Here is a 15825-nt window from a genome sequence, read left to right as displayed (position 1 = left end):
TAATTAAAATGTATGTAATACTGTTTTTTCTTTGACTGATTAATTTTTCCCGACGACTGCTATATTTAAAAAAAAAACGCTCAAAAAAGGGCCTGGGGAAACAGAAGAATACCTCTCATTTCCTGAAGGGAATGCCCATTTTCTAGTAAGGGAGCTTCTCAAAAGTTTGAACGGTTGAAACATTCTTATCTGGTCTCTTGTAACCTTTCAATTACTAATGCGCATAATATTCTCTCGTGTAAGATTGTTCCTTAAGTTCGGCACATTGCACGGTACAGCCCAATGTTCTGGAGGTCCATTGGCTGATAGGGAAGGTGCCAACAGGAACGCTTTCTCTGCACCTAGAACATGCCCAAATTTTGAGACGCTTCCTAAGTTTAAACTCCCTGATGTGCCCCCTGACTTTGAGCGATTATTGATGCTATAGTTAAGGTTGATGCAAATGATCAATCTGATGAATGCTTAAACATTCCATCTTTGGGAACCCGTCTAGAAGGTCAACCTGAAACCGCGACATTCCGGTGTTAAAAGTGACTCGATTGGCCAAGTTCTGACCCTTGGGTATGAAGCAGTTTAGCTCGTCGATGAAATACTTCATCAGTTCTCGGATGAGCACGCCATGCGCGACCACCAAGACGTCCGCCGCCATGCCGTCCAAATCAATGTCGTCGTCAAAATCATCGGTTCCCTGACTTCCCAGGCTACTGTCGGAGTATGATATCTCAATAGCACCCTCAGACAACTCGCCCCCTCCTGCATGCATGGGAGAGTTTGATAGGGTCACGTTGGGGGCGTACTGATTACTGCCAGAGGACGAGTGTTTATGAAAATGAGGACCTTCCCCTCCTCCACTCTTTGCATGCTTCTTGGCTTGAGTTGTTTGTTCCTCCGTTGCCAAATCTTCGCTGCTAAGCTCGCAGCTTTTGATTGGCTCAGCACTTTCACTCAATACCTCTTCCTCATCGCCTACAGTAAATTCTACTGGCGGACTGTCCTTTTCAAAGGAAGCACTCAACTCTGATTGTGCAATGGAAGATCCCGGATTTGTGTGCACTTTATCTGGTGGGTTGGAGCCATCATCGGCCTGGCGGGGGTGTTTTGCTGGTATACATTTTTCTGGAGGGGTAAGAAGTGCATTGCCTTCTAAAAAGTCGTCACACAGGTCTTTGAAGAAATCAACGGCTCGTTTCTTAACCTAAGTAACAAAACACAAAAACACACAGCAGAATTAAATGCATACTATGCAATCAGACTACTCCAACATAATGATGGGGAAAAAAGCCTTTCTTAGTTTTCTAATTTCACTGATGTTACAAGATAAAGTTAAAAAAAACAATATTCTGGGGATTTTAACATAAAAAAGTTTCAACAGAAACACTGAGATTTTGACATCATGATCCATGTAGGACAAATATTGTTAATACTAAAAATGTTATATCTTTCTGGTATTAATGAAACCAAAACACCCTTAAAAATTTCGAACCCTAAGACATGAAGATATCTGTGTACAGAAGATTAAGAAATGTCAGTTTAAGATGTGGGAGGAAAAACCCCAAATAGGGAAACCCAGTAAACATGTAGGAACTGAAAACCAATCTCGGGCAGTTTCAGGCGGTACAGTGACTGAAGCAGGTATGATAATTGGCTCTTCAGGAAAAAGTAGAAACATTTCATTGAATACAAGGGCAGTCCCATGGCGTAAGCTATAGAAGACTTCCAGGCTATCTTTTTTGTTTTCTAAGGGCAAGCAAATTGTAAATCAGACTTAAGTAGAAAAAATATGTCTGCTGTGAATGCTCGTCAAAGAAGCCTCGCTGTTCCTGTTTGATTGGCTGCATTATGCACCACAGCACCTTGTTAACCACCACATTATAATGTTGTAGAAAAATACTGACGTCACACAGGGACCTCATCACGATGATATGCGCTATATAAGAAGGTTCATTAATATTATTATTTCCATGCATGGACTGAAGGGTTAACATGTATTTCACTAACTTGTTCAATAGTTTCTCCACCTTCCGGTGTAAACTCGATTCTCTTCTTCTGCCTCTTGGCGTGTCCCTGGTACTCTTTGACGGGTATTCCTTCCAATCGTCCATAACCCTGGAAGCGACAATAGAGAGAGAAGAAAAAAGTATCACAGATAAGACTTTGCCAAATAATCATAAAAAAGCGGCGGACATGCTGGGCCCAATTTCATAGAGCTGCTTTATTAAGCAGAAAATTATTGTGCTCAGCAAATATAAGCAGGATACCAGTCACAAATTGTTCAGGTGTGATAATGCTTTAACTGGTAAACTTATTTTGGTAAACGTAATGTTGTTGTGCTTATTAGCAACATTTTGTGCTTTTAAAGCAGCTCTATGAAATTGGGCCCAGATTTGATCAGGAGTGATTTCAGACTAGTTTTGAATGCAGTGGCGGGAGTGGCAGTTAGGCCAGTTTTCGAGGGATGTTGTCATGTGGGTTGGTTTGTTTGGATGGAGGAGACCAGACAACTAATGGTAACCAGTTATTAATAATTTTTTCAGAACAGGAGAAAATGAGTCCTATGATGGATTCGGGGCCAAAGAAACAATTTTAGCATTAGGGTGATGTCACGTGGTTGACTTTCTTGTCTTGAGTTCCAGCAAACAATTTAACAGCTTTGGCTCTGGCTCCATCATTACACTGCTATGCCATTAGCCACAGCCATATCTCAATTCAGATGTAGTGCCTTTATAAACAAACAAGTGCAATTGCAATTCAAACAAGAACAATGTAAAAAAGAAAAAAGAGAAAAAAAACAGTGAACCATAAACGATGGTGAATTCCTTACCCTTTCTCTTAACCTAGGATCTGTGATGACCTTTGGCCTTTCAACTGTTCCGAGGTCAACAACAGCTTGAGCGGTCTGGAAGAGAAAATATCTATAGAATTAGTAACTGTTTACTAAAATCCTCAATCTTGGCAGAGATCAAAGCAAACTAAACGAGTGAAAATTTCATTGAGCTGCTCTAATCCCAGTTTCACAATTTTTTTAAAAGCTTTTTTTTTTTAAAGCTACTACAGCCGTTTTTCCATAGAGCTGTTTCAGTTACTTATACAGTTACTGCGAATTTGTGCACGTTGGCCTTCCCATCATAACATAATGCACTATCTCATAAAATTTGTCTTAAGGTATGAAGTAAGCGTAAAGATTTAAAAGGTATTTACACAGTGAGGTTTCTTCAGTCAATTGAAAAACACAAGACCACCAGACTTATCCCATGCTGAGTTTACTGGCCTGAGGCTAAAATCACTGGCCAGCGTTTATGTCCAATCCCTGACTACAATTTGCATATTCACCTCTGAAGCTCTTTGCAGATCACTGGCGAAGATTTTTGAGAATCGATGATGTTGCAATGCCTTGCCTAGCAACCAGACCTGTTTCCTCCCCTCCTCAGATAATGGTACGTCCATTTGACCTTTTGGCATGCAAAAAAATTATTCATTGTAAGGAAATTACCAAAGTGACTTTTGACACAAATACAATTCGAAGTTACTTCTTATTTCAGATGTAGTTATTTCTTATTTACCCTCGCAGCCATAGGCCCTTTTTGAGAACCAATCAGGCAGACAGGGCCCGGGCCGGAGCCCCAGCTGAAGCGCAAGCCAGAGCCCAAGCTCTTGCCCAAGCTAGAGCACAGGCTGGAGCACAAGCCAAAGCCCAAGCCGGAGCTCAAACCAGAGCCAAAGCAGATGCCAGCAAGCCAGAGCCCAAGCTGGAGGCAAAGCTGAAGCCATGGTTTAAAAAAGGACCTCAGTTTGGGAAGTCAGGTTGGTTTTGCCTCGCCTTCCACCACAAAATCCCAGTTCAAAACATGCTGGGGGCACTATGTGGATTGGGTTTTTCAGTCGCTACTTGACTGTGTGGGTTTTCGCTAGAACAATTCTCTGGGGTTTTCCTAGCTCCCACTTCTAAAACTGGAACTTCTTCATTGTCTTCTCACCTTGTCCAGATGCTGACAAGAATTGTCTTTGACAAGAATAATCAGAGATGTGGATGTAGATATAGGTAAATGGGGGAAAAGAAAGATGACTGCATCTTGATTTCTGGGAATTGGTAAACCATGGGGTTTCACTATCAAGAAAGAATTATTCATCATGGTGGTTTTCTCAACTGTTTTTGTCTCTCCCATTGTCTCCAGAAGAAGACACGAGTTCGGCAGACTGTTCTTATAACTTAACCACATCCCATTAGTCAAGTGAGATTAGCCACATGGTTTGTGTCTAACAAAATTGTTTCACATTGCTTGCACTTCCTTATTCAGAAAAAAACAGAAACTTATTCAGACAATTCAAGACAAACAGTTATTCTGTAATAATACCTCTAAAGCTTCTCATTCAAGAACAAGGAACAAGTTGTTGAGAACAAAAAATATATTCATAAAGTACATTTTAACATGCGAGAAAGACTCTGTAAGGGTCTAAACATCAGGCCATTAACTCTTTTTTTTCTCCATTTATACCAGCGGTTGGTAAGTTGTTTGCAACAGCTAATTCTTTTTTTTTTCAGAAATATTTTGTCTAATTAAATCATTTCATCAGGTGCACCACCAACCAAAGTATCGTGCTCCACAGCCCACTTCTTTTTTTGTACAGAACTGTAAAAAGTGTTCAACAGTTCATGGTGGGACTGGCAAATTCCTTAAGCTAATATCAAATATACAAGATTGAATATTTAAGACACTGGACACTATTGGTAATTGTCAAAGACCAGTCTTCTCACTTGGTGTATCTCAACATATGCATAAAATAACAAACCTGTGAAAATTTGAGCTCAATCGGTTGTCAAAGTTGCGAGATAATAATGAAAGAAAAAAGACCCCTGTCACACGAAGTTGTGTGCTTTCATATGTGCTTGATTTCGAGACCTCAAATTCTTAATCTGAGGTCTCGAAATCAAATTTTAGGAAAATTGCTTCTTTCTCGAAAATTATACTACTTCAGAGGGAGCTGTTTCTCACAATGTTTTATACCATCAGCAGCTCCCCATTTCTCTTACCAAGAAAGGTTTTATGCTAATAATTATTTTGAGTAATTACCAATAGTGTCCACTGCCTTTAAATGGAATCTCTACATTATTCTTCCTGCTGTGGATTATGATATCTGTATACAAACACAACTACATCATAATGTTTGATAATTATTTTGCTGATGATAAACAAAATAAAAATTGTCTTTCACAAACATTAAGCTTACCTTGTATGATACCATCTTGGTTGTATATTGTCTGACCACTGAAATTTAAAAACAAACAAAAGAAAAAATTCAGAACAAAATCCAGACAGAAGGGTTTTAAAGCCATTGGACCCTTTCGGTAAACAGTATTGTCCAAGGCCCACACTTTGTGTATCACAACTTCTATATAAAATAACAAACCTGTGAAAATTTAGGCTCAATCGGACGTCGGAGTCGGGAGAAAATAACGGGAAAACCCACCCTTGTATCCGCACGTTTGGCAGTGTCATGACATGTGTTTTAAAATAAATCCGTAATTCTCAATCTAGAATTGATATTGTTTTACTGTTTTCTCAAAAGGAGAATAATATTTCAAGAGAAGTCTTTCACCACTACCTTCTGTATAGCCTGTAAGTTATTTGTATATCTGTGAACTTTTTTTTTTTCCTGTACCGAAAGGGTCCAATGGCTTTAATCTGACATCATATTTAATCACAAATTTTTGTCAAATTTAATCACACACATTTCTAAAGTTTACCGCTTCTGATAAACTCACTCACGTGAAACCTTCTTGAATTTTGTTTGCTGTTGGATAAGACTGTGCTTAACCCTTTATAGATAGCAGCCGTAAACAGTTGCAAAGGTTTGCCCTACTTTCTTGTTGTTTTAGTTTGTGCCTTTACTTACACAACCACAATACTTGTCTGAAAAACTTTCTAAAAAGTGTTAAACTGTCCCAAACCTGTTGAATCAAAGAGACATTCAACATGCACAGGAACATGCATGTCCTCAATCAAGCATGGTTGATTTGGTCATGATTAGACTTTGCCATACAGGGTTAGAATTTTATACTGGACCGCAGGCCCGAGGCCAGTAGTGTTGGTGTCACCAGTAAACTTTACCAGACAAGTCCACCAGTCTTGTCAATTTTTAAATGAATACTAACGTCACAGCCCAGATGTAAAAAAAAAAATGTAAAAAAAAAAGAATACAAATGACAAATACACCAATCTGTAAAAAATCTATAAACAAAATATTACAACAAAATTGTAAAAATGTTAACTTTGATTGGATGAAATACAATTCAATTGTATTGAGTAATGACATAATCAAGTAACCTTACTACCACTAAGTAAAAATGAGCTAAATCTTCTCTAATGTCTTGGAGCGCTTGTCACAATTAACCTTAATGTATATTAAACTGGGTTACGCAGCTTTCTTTTAATTTAATAATGGTATTGTACGAATAATTCTGGGCCACCAAGCTATGTGGTCGTGTGGAAGCCCCCCCACCCCAAATTCAAGCTCTGCTGTACCGACCGAGTCAATCTAGATCCATGCAGTGAATTAGCGAAGATTTTTGAAGGAAGTAAATTGAAAGGATGAACTTTTAATAGAGAAAGCGCTAGGGAATGGTAAAAGTGCTTTGAACCCTACGATAGCCTCTTCCCCCTCTTGCCTGATCCTAAGTCCTTGATTAAACCACGCACGCATTCCTCATCAACCCTCTATAAACCCCTTGAGACAAGCCTAGCCAGGGCTTGGTGCCCTTGAGCGTCTAGTGGCCTTATTTCATTCATCATTTTCTCCTCTTACTTATCTAATATTTACAGAATGTCTGGCTAATTTGCCAAGTCACACTCTTAATTTGTTTCCCTCTTATATGGACCTAATTAAAAGTGGCACGCACTTGTGCAAGTCATTTTAAATGCATGCGTCTCCCCCAAAAAAGAAACAACTTTTTGTCTAAATGTGTGCAGGGGTGTATATCCTAAACGTGAATGTTACTCGCAAAACATTCCTCAATTACATTAGATATAGAAAAGGTATAGACTTCAATAACAAGTACTGAACTACCAATTCGTCCAGCCGTGGTCCAGCAGTTAGACTGCAAGACTTTCAATAACAAGGTTGTGGGTTCAACCCCCCCCCCCCCCATGCTAACCACTGACTTCACAATGACTTGAATAAGTATGGTCGTCTAAAAACCAAGATGGTAATTCTTGCTAGCTCTACTTGTAGTGCCGGTGGCTAGACAAATCAGCTGACTATAAAAACGGAAAATCAGTTTTCATCATGTGAACACAATGTCTAAAAAAAGACATATTAGAAAACAGCTGCTGCACAACTCATTTAAAGTGTGCATTGAGGGCGTCTACTCATTGAAACTGAAGACATTAACAAAAAGGGATGAGAGTGTTTTTAACTAGTAAAGATGCCTCATTTCACTTTCGTGTACAAAACCAATGGGGACGTCCCTAAAACAAAATCCCAGATATCGGGTTTGTACTGGCTGGTCATAATATGGGAAACTTTGCATTTTGTGTTCCGTTGCTTCATATCAAAGTTACATAAAATCAAGCAGTGCAACCTCCCTTAATGCAATGTAATGTTTTCTTGCATTGTGCTGTGTACAAATAATGCCTGCCTGCTGGAAGTTCAGGATCTGTGGCTGTTTTGTAAACAAGTGATGTCACAGTGTCTAAACCTCACCTGATAGACCTAAAACCATAACAGTGTATACTCACTCTGTGGAGTTGAAAGAAGACAATGGGTCAACAAACACATTGCCAGGAAACAATTAGGGAAAATGATGCCAGAACTCCCTGACATATCAAAACAGAGTGGGCAAATTGTGACTAGGAAGGACTGAGTCTACTGTACATAGGAGAGAACACTCTGAGCTACATCATTACTTAGCGATAGTAGAATACAACAAGACAAGTTCTCAAAAGAACATTATCAACCCAAGTAGATGTGGTGTTACCGCAAACCAAATATACATTGATATCTCACCATGCAATGCCTCAAATCTCACATAGCATTACTTTAGTTAAAACTCCACAGAGATTGTCCATTATAGATAACACATGATGTATTTCACTCCCACGTGTGGACTTGAACTGAAGGTCTCCATAAAGCGGGGTGATGATGTAATACATGTTTTTTCAAATTCAAATGCATTGGTAGTCATAACAATTTATGGGGAGTGGCTGGTGGACATATCATGAATGGGCAGGGGAAGGAAAGCTGAAATTAGGAGTTCTTTTCCTGTTTTTTAATTCTGAAGAGGCACACACCCTACGATGCTTTTTCCCCCTCCCCCTCGTTCCGAATTAATTCAAGTGAAATTTAAAAACAGAATCAGTGGGGGTCGTCACTTGGCACAGGATGGCCAATCGCCTGTCTGACCTTGTAGGTACCTTGTAGACCTTCACTGTCTGCGTACTTGACCCCATTAAGCCTAAAAGGTGACCTTCGGATCGGAGCCCCTACCTGAATGGGTGGGGCTTCAGATACGTCGTCGGGATTAAAGTACTTGTACACATTGAATAGTCTCGACAGACCAACTACAGTATATCAACGTACTAAGTTCTTCAAATTAGAGGTTATTTTTGCATCGGGAACAAAGAATATAATATTTGTTTCCCCTCAAATGTCTTTACTGTACATGTACTCCGTACTTTCATGAGTTCTGTGAAATCTACCGAATAAGCCATTTGCGAGTAACTTGGATTTTGAATAATGTCTGGTACAATGACTTGATTAGTCCTAAGTGAATACTCCAATTGGACTGACCAGACTCGAGATAGTGTTACCACATTACACAGTGGTTCGGGCAAGCTTTTGTATAGCAACCGCCAGATGAGCAAAGCCGTACCATCGTGCCATACACATTGTGTGTGGGTGTTCACCCTCTACAGAATTACACAATTAATTACCCCGACCCATGTGACACAGCAACTGTCTCTCGACTGAGGAATTGAAATTTAAGTTGAAACACGAGTTTAAGCATCACTGTACCAGACATTATTGAAAACTTACATGCAAAATTTGCATGTTAGTTGCAGAGCTAGCATGGGTTGGTTATCAATGATTGATAGTCAATCCTACCAAAAAATGTACACTTCCTTATTTACAAATTATGTATCTTTTATAACTGTTTAAAGTACAGACAAAAACATACTATGTGTCAGTCCATCTCAGGCTTGTACTTACTCCTTCTGAGTGAAGACATTGCACTTTTTCTTTAGTCAGGAGCTTTATATTTTTCATTTTTGAGGGAAACAAAGAGTATTTAGCCATTTTGAGGTCTGGTAATAATAATTATAACAAAGCATTTGTAAGGCGCACTTTCTCTGTATAACATTAAAAGGCGCAGGTCAAAGTCAATCAAAGAATTCACAGATGTGTTCAAATGCCAATCTGAAAAGATGTGTTTTTAAGAGAGCTTTGGAAAATTGTCTGAAAACACCCAACAGAAACGGTGCACACCATAGTGTTCACCGTACCTCAAGAAGGCTATTGAAGAGGACCGTCTTTTCAGCCTTCTACCCCCCCCCCACCACCCACCCCAAAGGTTAGCAATTAAAGGAACAAGTTGCCTTGGATCGGTCGGATTGGTCTTTGAAAAGCGTTTGTAACCGTTTGTTATAAAATGCATATGATTAGAAAGATGTTTTAAAAGTATAGAATACAATTATCTACACAAATTTGCCTGGAAACTGCGGTAAAAGGTAATGAGGTAAAAGGAAAACCACGCAATTTTGAGGCATATTTGTGTGGATCATTGTACTCTACTATTCTTATGCATTTTATAACAAACTGTTACAGACGCTTTGTATAGACCAACTCGTCCGATCCAAGGCAAAGTGTTACAAAATACCATTTTCAGAACTGCTAGAAACCCAAAATAATAATCTCTGTAATGCAAGTCAAGTAAAGCCTGGTGATACATATTTCGAACTGGACTTCCCCTTCTAAATCTTTTGTATTTCTAATGTAAGTAGTACTTCCCTTTTCTGCCAATGTTTACCAACAGTCTACCGCCAGTCAATAAGCCCAATCGGGGCCTCAAGCCTTTCTGGCAGTCTGCCAATAAAACCAATCCCTATAAACCGAGGACGTTGGTCGCAAGATAAAAATAAACCCTCGCTCTAGTCTATGAAGTAACCCAACTCCTACTATATGTGTGATGCAATGTCAAAACATGCGAGTAGTCAAAACAATGAAAGCATTACAGCCATCCATCAGATTGCCTCCATTTAGGAAATTACCATACCCGTTAAAATGTCACTGTATTAATTACATGTTTGTAATATTGACTAGGTCTTCAGGGAGTACCGTGAGGCACTGACCTTCAACGGTTTCCCCTATGGCTGATCTTGGGGACTAAACACATTTGACCTTGACCATGGAAAGTACACACAGCTGTTATCACTTGGCTGCAGTTTAGGGGCCTATGTATTTTTTATGCTTTTTTTTGCTGGCAGGCTAGACATGGGAGCTGCTATAGGGTGTTAACATAAGATGATAAACATGAATTATGAATAGAATCACGCGAAATGTCAACATGACATAGGGCTCCAAATTAACACTGGACTGCAGGCCTGAGGCCAGTGTTTTTTCGTCGCAGGCCCGATACTTCACGGAGGCAACAAAGGCGATTGCCTCCATGCCCCAAGGTCATTGCCTTGGTGCCCTTGAAAAGCTCAGTAGAAATTTACAATTTTCCTCATACAGGGTGCCCTTCACCAAGGAGAAAATGCCCTGGTGCCCTTGCCCTTTCAAAAACGAAGCACACAGGCGTGCATTGGGCCTGTAAACTTATGACTGGACAAGTTCAGCCGTCTTGTGTGATTGAATAATAATACCTCACCTCATCTTAACAAACATACTATGTTCAAATGTTGACTTTAAGTCGGATTTAAATCTTTCAGTTCAGATGAGTATTTAAGAAAGTTGTACCCCATAAGTATTATAAAAACAGTTTAATTGTGGCACTTTTTTCTCCTTTTGGTTTTTATGTATATAACAGAAAGAAATGATGTTCAAATGTTAGTGATTTGTATTGTGACATCACACTTTACTAAGCAACTATGATTGATTTGCAGTTAAGATCAATCTTGGCTCTTTGAGAAATCGGCCCCTGGTCTTGTAAAATAAATACTGCTCCAGTGAACATTTTTAGCTACAAGCCCCCCTCCCCTGTCTCGTGGAATTTACCTCAAAATCGAGCACTCCAAAAAATACACAATTTTAGCAATAAATGTTGAGCTGTTTTAAAGCTCATCATTACTCAGTATTTTCCGAGCGTATTGACTCAGCCAGAGTAGAACCATGGTAGAACGAACCACAGTGACATTGTGGTTTATGCGGTTTACCTAAGGTTAATCCCGTGTGTCAGAAAGATGGAAAGGTTTGTGCTTCCATTGGCTCTGGGCTATTAAATGTGACAAGTAAACAACCCTCCACGAGCCATCTGGCACATTTGCAGGTTATAAGTTGAGACTGACAAAGTGAGGTTCAGACCGCAAGATACCTGGGGGATCCCAGTTAATATATCTCATGCATGTTTTTGATTGGTTTAAATCTTCAATTTCTTCCTCCATGCTTCAATAAACATTGCAAGGCAACCCTAATTTAGTTTAGTTATAAGGTTTATGTGGTCTAAGATTCAATTTGTCGTGGTTGGTTTAAAGATGCTAGGTCCGATTTTTGGGATTTTTTTTATAAAGATTTATACATTTTAAACAGAACTTTGTACACAAATAGTTAGTGGAAACTTGCACTCATATTGAAACCTGTGTACTACTATTTATACCCAGACATGTGGGTTTGCATTATTGAGCACAAAAGTAGAATTTCGTAAAATGGTAGTTTACATTCAATTTTGATAGATTCTATAATTCACACAAAAATCAATGTGATACAAATGCATGCAAATAGCTGTACTACGGCTGTACAAATTTCAAACTTTTACAGAGGTAAGAACAGAACCATGGATAAAGGCCTGTATGCTTCGACATGATCAAAGGAAAGGGCACCAAGGCTTTTTCTCCTTTGTAAAGGGGAACCTCTCTGAGGAAATTGTAACTTTCTATTGGAATGTTTCATGGGGCACCAAGGTAATGAGACCAAAGACGTGAATTGCCTCCATGAAGTATCAGGCCTGTTGTACACAAACAGCCTCAAAACGCAGGGCCAGTTAACGCTCCAATAACTCACTATGGCAGCTTACAAACGATAGGTAACATAAAAAGCAACACGCCAAAGCAGTATTATGGAGAAGTTTGACCAGAATGTACTTTGTACTAGTGTCGTATGCACAAAATGTATAATCAGTTGATTCTTGAAACTAAAAAAAAAACATTTTTACACAATATTACTTGGCAATTAGTGTGCACAAAACCATGTTTATCCAACCAACTCGTACGCTAATTCACTACTTTGGTATTAGGTGTGCAGTTTTTAAGAATTATATTCAAAAATAATCTTCCTGAAGTTGCTGTCTTTTAGTGCTGGGCAAATAGTGAAATTTTGCTTTTCGGATACCGCTGGCCAACTATTCGAAATTAACCGGATATTCAAATAGTTTTTTCGCCGCTAGAGAGCACATTTTTTTTGCTGCTAGAGGGCGCTGTTCGTTTGTGAATGAGATCTTATGGGCGGATTGATATTAGTTTTAGACAGTGTCACTCGGTTCATTCATAAAAATGACCGAATCTAATTTAAAGATGGTGATTTGCTTTTTCTTTTGATCTTGATTGACTCTGGGTGAAGGAAAACTTTTGTAATCTTTGAACAAAATACGTCGGAAATGTCATTGTTTTAACTCTTTACGGATGTGAGCATAGTTAAATACTTAATTTATGCTGTTTTATGCTGTCTTAATAGAGGTTTCATAAGGATTCAGACAAAACATTCATATCAGTTGTCGCCCGACGTCTGCGGATATTCGGATATTAAAGAATATCCGGTTACTTGGTTGTAATTACAGAACTATCCGGTTTATAAATAGGTATTAGCGCCCTATGCGGATATCCGGTTAAGAAAAAAAAGGCATTCGCGGTTACGGATAGGAAAACCTATTCGCCATTAACCGGATATTCAAATAATTCACCCAGGCCTACTGTCTTTAAGTATTTTTCGTCCGTTTCTGATGTCAAAGCTAATTGTTTGTCTTTTTAAGTTGTTTTCTTATTTGACTAGTTCTTTAGGGATCGGAAATTTTTGAATGGAACTTTTTGTTTTGTACAAAATAACCAACTATGTTGTAACGGTTGTAGGTTTAACAATGTTTACTGCAGTGGATGAACATTTTCCTGTAAAACATAAACAAATTAAAGAGGAAAAAGAGTAACTAATTTTCTGAACTCGCTCAGCTAATTATTCTTCCTTAATTAACTCCGCTCATCCTTTTTTTGGGAGAAACTCAAATAAAAGTGTGAGCGGAGTAAATAATAAAAGTAACCATGTCGCGACCATATTATACACACTGGCAACGAGGTAATTAGTATACGTCTATTCCCACGTGGGACTTTGAGTGACCAGAAGAGCGACCTATTTCCCGAGGCCGAAGGCCGAGGGAAATAGGCCCTTTTCTGGTCACTCACAGGACCGAGGGGGAATAGACGTACACTAGTTACCGAATTATGCCAGTCAATATGTGTTTTATAGCACAGCTCTGTCTTAAATGTAAAATAAGAACAGAAAAAAGAGTTTTGGAAATTTGTTTTGCACTATATTCAAAGACTATTGCTCGCTCTGGTACTATTCCCGCAAAACACGTGCCCGCGATCACTAGCCTATATTAGTTCATCCCATGTGACCATGTTTCAGCCAACCAGAATACAGAACGAGCAAGAGGTGTGTTATAAACCAATATAGTGTCCAGTGTCTTTAAAGTTTAAACGACCATCCAAGGTTGTAAATAATGTTTGCATCTGTTCGAAGTTTAAAGACACTTAAATAATAATATTAATGGTCTAAGATTAAAGCCATTGGACACTTTCGGTAAACAGTATTGTCCAAGGCCCACACTTCGTTTATCACAACTTCTATATAAAATAACAAACCTGGGCTCAATCCGTCATCGGAATCGGGAGAAAATAACGGGAAAACCCACCCTTGTTTCCGAACAATTCGCCGTGTCATGACATGTGTTTAAAATAAATCCGTAATTCTTGATATCGAGAATTGATATTGTTTTAATGTTTTCTCAAAAAGTAAAGCATTTCATGGAATAATATTTCAAGAGAAGTCTTTCACCGTTACCTTCTGTAAACCCTGCAAGTTATTTGTAAATCTGTGAACTTTTTTTTTTTTTCTGTACTGAAAGTGTCCAATGCTTTACTTTATGAGAAAACATTAAAACAATATCAATTCTCGATATCGAGAATTACGGATTTATTTTAAACACATGTCATGACACGGCGAAACGTGCGGATACAAGGGTGGGTTATTTTCTCCTGACACCGATGACCGATTGAGAGTAAATTTTCACAGGTTTTTTATTTTATATGTAAGTTGTGATACACGAAGAGTGGGACTTGGGCAATACTCTTTACCAAAAGGGTCCAATGGCTTTACACTTATTGGACACTTTCGGTACAGAAAAAAAAAAGAGACTTTAAAATAATGTAAGCAAACATTGAAACATTCAAGTTTAATTTACATCTTAAAAAAAAAAAAAAAGGTTTAACATTAATATATATTTTTTTTGCACATGATTGCTATTGAATAGGCCTAGGTCAGTGCAGCTAAGAATTTCCCACACCAGCTGATATACAACACATGCATGATCATGCATGGCATCTGCTCAGCTCAGTACTTGGATGATGAGAGTGCGAGCATGCAGACGCACACCAACCCAGCTAGCCGAGGCTTCAGCCTCTCACCCCCACCCCCAAAAAGAAGCTGATATACAACACATGCATGATCATGCATGGCATCTGCTCAGCTCAGTACTTGGATGATGAGAGTGCGAGCATGCAGACGCACACCAACCCAGCTGAGCTAGCCGAGGCTTCAGCCTCTCACCCCCACCCCAAAAAAGCCCTTCTCCGCTATATAAATAGGATAGGCCTCAGTCAAGCGGCACAAGGGCAGGGTTCATGCAAACATTAATTAATCAACTTACTGTCTCACGAGAGTTAATATAAATCGTGCCATCTCTGTGACGAGCCTTCTCCTCTTGAATGCATAGAGTGAAATGTCAAAGTCCTACAAAGTACTTCGGTTTTCACTCGTTTTTTTGACCGGCTATTTTTAGGGTGCATGTACACTTTTTCAACGTGCCTTGCAAGCCATCGTCAGGTGACCCACACTCGCTGCTGTGTTGTCCCCACTAGTAATCATGTGTGAATGATTTGCTTGAGTCGGGGTGCCATACTGAGTACGGCTGGATTCATTTTGACCTTGTGACCTGTCTGGGCGATCGTCTGGGGCATTAGACCGTGAGACCGCAGACCTCCGATTCCATGAATGGATTGCAGACGAGCTAATTGGCTGATAACATCACCCAGGCATAATCACTACAAATTATGCCAAAGTTTTCATGATGGAAATGCTCAGGGTATAATGATTATGACTTAACAAGGAAGGCCTTTTTGACAAATGGCTGAGGCCGAATTAGGTAGGAAACAAAAGTTGACGGTCCGGCTGGCTTTGGGAATGGTCGGTGAGGGGAGGCGGTGGGGGGCTTAGGGGCCATTCATAATTTTCAATGTTTTAAAATTTCGATTTCTTTTCCAAAGATTTTTGACCCACCCACCCACCCCTAATTTCGATTATAAAAACATTGATTTGTTATGTGCAGTATTAAAAATAAAGCTACAT

The 15825-nt window shown here is 39.2% G+C and overlaps 1 protein-coding gene across 2 annotated transcripts; it reads right to left on the bottom strand.

The window, feature by feature from the left end:
- On the bottom strand, nucleotides 1-15272 carry LOC117291135 (fructose-2,6-bisphosphatase TIGAR-like). Of its 2 annotated transcripts, XM_033772678.1 has the most exons (6): nucleotides 15128-15272; nucleotides 5227-5264; nucleotides 3331-3449; nucleotides 2822-2896; nucleotides 1999-2106; nucleotides 1-1195 (listed from the first exon to the last, which is right to left on the bottom strand). In XM_033772678.1, the coding sequence occupies exons 1-6, from the start codon at nucleotides 15157-15159 to the stop codon at nucleotides 428-430; spliced, it is 1140 nt and encodes a 379-aa protein (XP_033628569.1). In that variant the 5' UTR covers nucleotides 15160-15272; the 3' UTR covers nucleotides 1-427. The 2 variants fall into 2 exon arrangements, with proteins under 2 accessions (XP_033628569.1, XP_033628570.1); XM_033772679.1 differs by lacking the exon at nucleotides 2822-2896.
- Nucleotides 15273-15825: the final 553 nt, after the last annotated feature.

Source organism: Asterias rubens, chromosome 6 (genome assembly GCF_902459465.1).
Source record: "Asterias rubens chromosome 6, eAstRub1.3, whole genome shotgun sequence".
NCBI classification, from domain to species: domain Eukaryota; kingdom Metazoa; phylum Echinodermata; class Asteroidea; order Forcipulatida; family Asteriidae; genus Asterias; species Asterias rubens.
Note: the sequence above shows the minus strand (reverse complement) of the source record. Positions and strands in the feature narration are given on the sequence as shown.